Source organism: Henckelia pumila, chromosome 4 (genome assembly GCF_033568475.1).
Source record: "Henckelia pumila isolate YLH828 chromosome 4, ASM3356847v2, whole genome shotgun sequence".
In the NCBI taxonomy this organism is placed as follows: Eukaryota; Viridiplantae; Streptophyta; class Magnoliopsida; order Lamiales; family Gesneriaceae; genus Henckelia; species Henckelia pumila.
Window position 1 is genome coordinate 122,569,998 of NC_133123.1, and position 8,251 is coordinate 122,578,248.

At 34.2% G+C, this 8,251-nt stretch overlaps 1 protein-coding gene across 1 annotated transcript; it reads right to left on the minus strand.

Annotated features, from left to right (window-relative positions):
- Positions 1 to 1,113: 1,113 nt before the first annotated feature.
- On the minus strand, positions 1,114 to 3,079 carry LOC140861662 (uncharacterized). The gene is made up of 7 exons (XM_073264683.1): positions 3,014 to 3,079; positions 2,641 to 2,926; positions 2,569 to 2,581; positions 2,320 to 2,516; positions 1,485 to 2,001; positions 1,273 to 1,370; positions 1,114 to 1,205 (listed from the first exon to the last, which is right to left on the minus strand). Exons 1-7 carry the CDS (start codon positions 3,077 to 3,079, stop codon positions 1,114 to 1,116), a joined length of 1,269 nt encoding a protein of 422 aa, XP_073120784.1.
- Positions 3,080 to 8,251: the final 5,172 nt, after the last annotated feature.

Below are 8,251 nucleotides of genomic sequence, written 5' to 3' on the forward strand. Positions count from 1 at the left end.
ATGCAAAACAAAATGAAAGAAAACAAACACATAAGTAAGGAGAATTATGCAATAATATAGCCTCAGAGAAAACCACTTATATTTAAAACAAGTTCATAGCTACTCTCAATCATCAATGATACACCTTCAGTCGAATGCGAACGTGTGCGTATGTCATGTTACCCCAGCTACATGCAACTTCAAAAGACAAAGTTTCAAGATGGTTCGCCGAACTATAACAATTCAGTGTAAGCCTCACCATCAAGAACTCTCCTTCCAACAATCTTTCAACACAACACAACTGCCTTGAGAATAATTATGCACCGTCGGATTTTGCACCCGATATTTTTAAAAAGTCCCAATAATTACCCGCAGACTTAGCTATAACTAGATAGAATTCGTATTTCAATCCCCTCGTCTATAGCCCGGATGGAACTAAAATCCCATTAGGTCCGCAAACTTAGCTATGAAATAGTGAATAGAATTTCATTCACATCTCACGCCCGGATGGAATTGTTATATTATTTTGTCAAAAGAATAACCCCATGTAATCCGCATAATTAGCCACAAACAAGATGAATAGGATTTCAAATATCTCGCTCGCAACCCGGATGGAGTTAATTGGTTTTCAAAAAAATTTGTTTCTCTTTTTCATAAAACAAAAAATTTTAAGGTGCGCCCAAGAAACTGTATGCCTTATCAAAAAAATCAAGATTCAAGCACTATCAAATTCCACAAATACCTATTATCGTGCAATGGTCCAACGGTCATCCACAAAATCTAATACATCACTACACTTCCCTGGTTAAACATGTGTGCTTAAAAATATTCAACAATCAACATATGGTTTCTCATGTTCAATCAAGAGTTAAAATTTTTCAAAAATTTCATTTTTTTTTCACTTCCATCATCATAGGCTAAAAATCATCATCCTACTTATGCATACGACACAAACAAAAAACGACACAACAAATCACAAACTCAATGCAATAACAAAACAAAACAAATGCAACAATATGAATACATTCCCCCACACTTAAATGAAACATTGCCCTCAATGCGTCAAAACACAAAACACAAACAAACAACTCAACACAATGCAATGCAAAAAATGTAAAACAAAACTCCCCTGGTTTAAGTGTTGGCACTGTCCTCTTCAACGTCTGACAGCATCATGGAAGAATCATATTGGAACTTTGTATGCGGAGGTGGCGGCATTCGGGAAACTAAAAACAACAAAAATAAAATGCCAAAAATAGAATGAACACTAAAAACTAATTAAAAGAAAACAACACTGAGTTGCCTCCCAGTCAGCGCCTCTTTTTACAGTCGTCGGCCCGAATGCATGTTTCTTTTGCTCATGGTGGTTCATATCTAGTTTTTCTAACCACCTTCACCCACTTGAGAAATTGTTCAGTTAATTTCGTCCCATGCTTCCTCTGCTTTGATTTCTTGGGGATTCCTTTTAATCGATCCGGAGGAAGTTTCGGCTCAGTTTTAGATGCCTGAAAATCAGAGATAAAAATTTCACAATAGAATTGTTAGCAGGTTGTGCAATAACTTCTTTCAACTTTCCCTCATTCACATCTTTCTCATGTTCGTGTGACAAGTGATCATTGACATCAATATTATTAACAACACTGTCACAACTAGGAATTTTTAGGGTATCAAAAATATTAAACTTAACAATTTCCCCATCAAATTTCATAGTGAGAGTACCATTATCAACATCTATGATAGACTTTGAAGTTTTCAAAAATGGTCTCCCGAGCAAAGTTGGGCTATTCAAATCATTATTTTTCATATCAAGCACATAGAAATCAGCAGGAAAAATCAAATTACCAACTTGCACAAGAACATCCTCTATCACTCCTCTAGGGAAAATAGTAGATCTATCAGCCATTTGAATAACGATTGCAGTTTCAGTCAAAGGCCCAAGATTTAAGAAAGCATAAACATAGTATGACATAACATTAATCGATGCTCCTAAATCTAGCATGGCTGTGTCAAGCTGAACATCTTCTATTTTACAAGAAATCGAGAACATAACTGGGTCCTTGCATTTTGTAGGTACCTTTATTTGAATTACGGCAGAGACCTGTTCTCCCAATTCAACTTTCTGACATCCCTTCAGTTTTTGTTTTCTCTTCACAGTACACAACTCTTTTAAAAATTTAGCATAGTGAGGTACTTGTTTGATAGCATCTAACAACGGAATATTTACCTCACATCTACGAAACACTTCATACAACCCCTTAATTCCATCATCTTTCCTAGACTCTTTCAATGCTAAGGGAAAAGGGGCTATAGGTTTATACTCAAAAAAAGGAGGAAACTTACCTCTTGGCGCATCCTTTGGAATTATTTCATTCTCTTCCAGTCTGAATTCCTCCACATCTTTGTTCTGAATTGGTTCTTGCACTACTTCTGGACTAACTTTCAACTCTTTTTCACTCCTCAATGTGATTGCACTCACATTCTCCTTTGGATTCACCACTGTCTGCGATGGCAGACTGTTAGAATTCAGTGCCTCCAACCTGTTGATTGCGGTAGCCAATTGCCCCATCTGAGTGTTCAAGTGTTGGATACTTGCTCTCGTTTCCTGTTGAAAAGTGACAGTATTAGTAGCAAGATCCTTAACTATATTTTATAAAAACTCACCTTGCATTGGAATTTGAGGACGTTGTGGTTGTGGAGGATACTGTGGCCTGAATGCTTGATTATTTGGTTGATTCACTGAAGGTGCAGGCTGATTCATTGCAGGATTTCCGTATCTGAGGTTTGGATGATCCTTCCAACCCAGATTGTATGTGTTCGAGTAAGGATCATAACTTCTCTGTGGTGGCCATGGAAATCCTCCTGCTGCATTAACTTGCTCACTAGATCCTTCTTGAAGCGTGGGACACATGTCAGTTTCATGTCCATTTGCAGTGCAAATTCCACAAACCTTCATATTTTGTCCATTCCCTATAGTCATTTGACGCACAAGAGACGTCAGATCAATCAGTCGTTGTTCAAGGGAAGAAACATTTACCTCATTGACTTGTCTGGGTGCAAAATCACTTTTGTTTGCGCCAAATTGCTGAGAATTAACAGCCATGTTCTCGATCAAATTCCTTGCTTGTACTGGAATTTTGTTCACAAAAACTCCTCAACTGGCCGCATCTAGCATACTCCTGTCATGAGGCAACAAACCTTCATAACAATATTGAATTAACAGGTTTTCACTTATCTGATGTTGCGGATAGCTAGCAACAAGCTTTTTGAACCGCTCCCAGTATTCATGCAGTGATTCTCCGGAGTATTGCTTGATTCCATAGATTTTCTTCCGGATGTTCGCGGCTCTAGAAGCTGGGAAATATTTCTCTAAGAAGATCCTCTTCATCTCTGTCCAGGTGATGATGGATCCAGAGGGTAAATAGTACAGCCAATCCTTAGCAGCACTCTTCAAAGAGAAAGGAAAGGCTCTCAATTGGATCTGCTCCTCTGTGACTCCATGGGGTTTTATACTCGTGCAAACCACATGGAATTCCATCAAATGCTTATGAGGATCCTCACCTGCAAGACCATGGAATGAAGGTAACAAATGTATTAGCCCAGATTTTAATTCAAAAGTAGCATTAGCTTCTAAAGTAGGAAAAGTAATGCATAAGGGTTGTTGGTTCAAATCAGGAGTGCCCAGTTGTCTCAAGCTCAGATTGGCGTTGTCAGTCATTGCTATTGTCAGATCTTCAACCACGCGCTCGTCCTCTTGTAGTCTCTTATGAGCTTCTGTCCTTTGTCTATGCAAAGTTCTTTCTATCTCCGGGTTGTATGGAAATTCTTCTTCTGAAGAGTCACCTGAAAGCATGAACAAACTCGAGAAGCACTGGGGAAAGAATAAAAAAATAAAAGTAAAAACAAGAACACAAATAAATTAAACACCGTTCCCCGGCAACGGCGCCAAAATTTGGTATCGCTTAGTCGTGTCGCGCCCAAATTACCCGACTCCAATCAGATAAACAAATTATGTAGCAGTGAGAGTAGGGATCGTTCCCACGAGGAAAGTGAAATTTATATAGTGTTCTTAAAATACTTAAATAATAAAAGGGGATTTTTTTGAATTTTACTAACTACTATGCAAGAATTAAAATAAGAAAGATCAATAAACTAACGAGACTTGGTATCGGTCGACTACACCCTTGAAATTATTCATTCGATCATTGAATCCCTAAAAATAATTAATTTCCATTGAATATTCATCATTGAAAATTTAATTCCTGTTTCACCTTAATTTTAGTTAATTAGAAACCAGCGTTCTAGATTAACCCTTACCCCATAAATTAACCCGATAACAGCAATCTAGACTTAAATCCACGGTAGCATTCGAATGAGTAAAACTAATGAAGCTAGACAACACAAACACCAGCGGTTATATTTAATCTAGTCAATTGTTGTTCCTACGATTTAACAAATTCAACAGCAGAAAATATTAATCATAGTTGCTTCACAAATCAGATGATTCAAACAATTACGGATTTGAATTTTAATTTAGTTATAAGTTGTATAATGAAATCACAGGCCTATAATCTCACATACAAGCATGACAATGAATTCAAAACAACTCTTGATACGCAATTTGGAATTAAACAATTGAAACTTGAATCTCAAAAATAAAATAACTCAAGGGTTCGTCTTCCTCAACCAAGTACTAAAACTTAGCCACAACGATTCATGAATTTTCTAGAAAAATTCATGAAAGAAAATTAAATCCAAGGAAAGAGAAGAAAAACCTAGCCTCCAAGATAGAGTCTTAAAATCTGATAATAATCTCCTCAAAAAAGAAATTAAGAGTCTAATAAAGCCTAGAGGCTAAAATAACAAAGTTTCCAAAAATATAAAATTCTTCCCGGATCGCGACGCCCGCTCGATCGGTAAACATTGGCCGATCGAGCGGCCAAAATATCCCAAGGCTACTGACTTCAAAACATGCGCGCCGCTCGATCGGTAAACTTTTGCAGATCGAGCGGCCAAAATATCCGAGCCTACTGTCTTCATCATAAAGCACCAGCTCGATTGGTAAACTCCTGCAGATCGAGCGGCCAAACATTCTTCAGAAATTCCAGCATTTCTATTACTCCAAAGTTCCTTCCAAATTTCCGCAAAGATGCACAACCTAACCACAAAACCGAGAAACCAATCATGCAAACACGGAAAATGCAATATGAACAAAATGCAACAATAAAACATGTAAATAAATGCAAAACGACAACAAAATGACACTAACAAATGCAATAAAAACATAACTATCATGTGTGCAGGTGTTGCCAACATTCTTGACAACACTCAGAATTGAAAGATCAAATTCAGGGGGAGAACTGGTTTGAGAAGTTTGAACTCAGGGGGAGTTCTGAGAATTAATATTTAGGGGGAGTTGCTGAATTGGTTTTAGATGTTTTGTCCAGAAAGACAAAAAGAGGGATATTGAAAGGATAATTATTCCTTCTAGGATTGATAGTTGATAATTGTGTTTCCTATCTATATGTTTGATATATTTTAAACTAGGAATTGTTTTGATTTGAATTGAGATAATATAATATTCCTAGATTTAAAATATGGTTTCTTGGACTTGAAGTTTAGATCTTTTTAAATATCTTATTGGTTGAGATATTTTAAATAGGAATTATTTTATATTAATTATAGAATGATATATTCCTATATTTTAAAGGGCTTAAATATTTCTATATTTACTTGATTATTTGTAGAAGATATTATGCACTTATCATAATATATCTCTATCTCCTAACTTATCTTTGTTTCCTTATCATTGTAGATTCAAGTTTGAATTAAAGAAACAAGATCAAGTCTGTTTGGAGATAAGTTGACACGCTTAAATAGAAGAAATAACGTAGAGATCTGGGGCTTGGAGAAAAACGAGAGAGAGCAGAAAAGAAAGATCTCAAGCCGTAGAAGAGAGATTTAAGCGTACAAAATAAAAGAGAGAGTGATACGACCAAGAGAGCTTTGAGCGTACATTGTGAGAGACTTCAACATACGCATAGAAGATCTGGAGAATCATAGAAAAGCTGAAGGAATCGTAATAGCTCTGGTCGTTGTTTTTCGTAGATGTCTTGAAAGTTTAGAGAGCACATGAAGATTGGAGATTGAAGTTTGCGTTGCTCTCGTATTTTGGCATCTAAGGGCCAACTCTATTCTCTTGATTTTCTTGTCTACCTATAGTAGACTTTTAGGAGTTGGTTTATCTGTTTTGTTTATTTATTTTCTCACATGTTTTGAGAAAATTGATTTTTACAATAATTCACTAGTTTTAGGGTTTGTAAAACTCTTTGAATATTTTCTAGAGAAAGTTTTGCCCTGAGGCGCTGCAAGAGTATTTTATACTCTTGCTTAAAAATCTGAGTCTGATTTGTTTGGTTGCTTATCTATTTTATTCATGCTTTCATAAATTCTGATGCATATTAATCAAGATGTTATTGAAGATGCTGTCAACACCTTGTGACAACATCTGAATCTATTTGTATGCACAATCTTTTATTATTTTAGTACTTGTGCATATTTACTCTTGAGTATTTTTATTGTTGGTTTGCTATTACTATTCACGTTTTAATATTTTCGCTGCATGTTGTGTAGGATGTTGTCAACATCTAGTGACAACATCTTATTCTGATAATTTTTATGAACCATGATATCACTTGCAGGAAAAGTTTGAGTGAGATCAATATGACATTAGAAAGGAATGAAAGTAGACTCGAAAGCAATTTTAGTTAAAATATAGTAAGAAATAATTACGAGCGATTTCGACATATAACTTATGGAGTATTTGTAATCAATAAAAATAAGTAATTATGGATTTTTTTTAACAAATTTGTTAAGAAAAAAAATCAATAATTACTTATTTTTAGTGATTGCAAACACTACCTTATACTCACATCTATTCGCGAGTTGAGGGCATGTTTGATTTTGTTTAAACCAATTTTTTTAAGCTAATGATTTTAGAATGGGAAGGAAAGTCCCAACTATATATCATTTTCGTTGCTACTATGAACATTTCAAAATAACTAACCATCGAAAAGCTTCATGTAGATAGTAAGAGCAACCACATCATGTTCGCTAAAATCCAATTTTTTTTAAAAAAAATTTAGATTTTACATGAAAAAATGAAAACTTCTGCATCAATCACCCTACACATTCTCTAAATTTACATTTTATGAATAGTATATCATCAAATTTAAGGAATGAAATCTCTTCCCTAAACAATAAAATATAATTTTTTTTCCTCTTACTCTCATTTATCTCTCTCTCCCTCTCTCATTCTCATTATAATAATAAAATATTAATAATTAAAAATGATTATATGGTAAAAAAAATGATTATGTAATAAAAAATATTATATAGTAAATCTCTTCTCAAATATATATATATATTAAAAAAATATAGACCCTTGATTGAAGAACACATGCTACAACTTGTATTAAATTATAGAGAATCTGATGTATTGTGTAGTGAAAAATGGATCTCCAAATTTAATAAAATAGCTATTTCATCCTACATTTTAGATTTTGAATAAAGAATATGACGTTATTAATCTAATTAGTGATGCTGATTCATATTGGAAGAGAGGAAAAGGTAGATCGATATGATGGACCCCATGTTTTATAACTTCATATACTAATGTATATATATCAAACCTTTTTTTTTTTTGAAGCCCTAGGCCCCTAGTATCAAACTTTTTAAAAGGCTTTTCCACTGCTAATGTCCTATTGTTGACTTTAAAAGTAATATAGGTTATAGTTTAATTAATGTTATCTGTTTTCTCAAGTTTAGGCGTAAGAAGTTGAAACATTTTTTTAAAAATTTTTAAAGTTTTTAAGGGAGTGTTTGCAATCACTAAAAAAAAGTGAACTAGCTTTTGGCTTAAAAAAATTATTTTTGTGTGTTTTTTAAACCTAGATTATGTGTTAGCTTATGCTTAATTTAATTGAAATCCAAAAGCTAGTCATGTGGTGATTATGATTTTCCAAAAGTGATTCTAATAAGAAGGTTATTGTTAAAATAACTCTAATCACTTATTTATCAAACACTACCCAACTTTGATTTTTAGATTTTCACATTTGTTTCCAAACACTACCAACTTTTGATTTTTCTTAATTTTTTTTATAATCTATAAATTAATCACTTCTACAAAAGCACAATCTATTGCAAACACTCCCTAAATGATTTGATAGGGACCCAAATGCAAGTAAAATAATCCTTTGGCACACATTGGGTTGGC

What these genes read in the sequence shown, in the direction of transcription:
- LOC140861662 (XM_073264683.1), bottom strand. Translation starts at nt 3,079, where the DNA reads ATGGCTGTTAATTCTCAGCAATTTGGCGCAAACAAAAGTGATTTTGCA. An exon ending in CACCCAGACAAGTCAATGAG is followed by an intron (nt 2,927 to 3,013) that starts GTAAATGTTTCT and finishes CAAAATATGAAG; the next exon opens with GTTTGTGGAATTTGCACTGC. An exon ending in TGACTGGGAGGCAACTCAGT is followed by an intron (nt 1,206 to 1,272) that starts GTTGTTTTCTTT and finishes TGTTGTTTTTAG; the next exon opens with TTTCCCGAATGCCGCCACCT.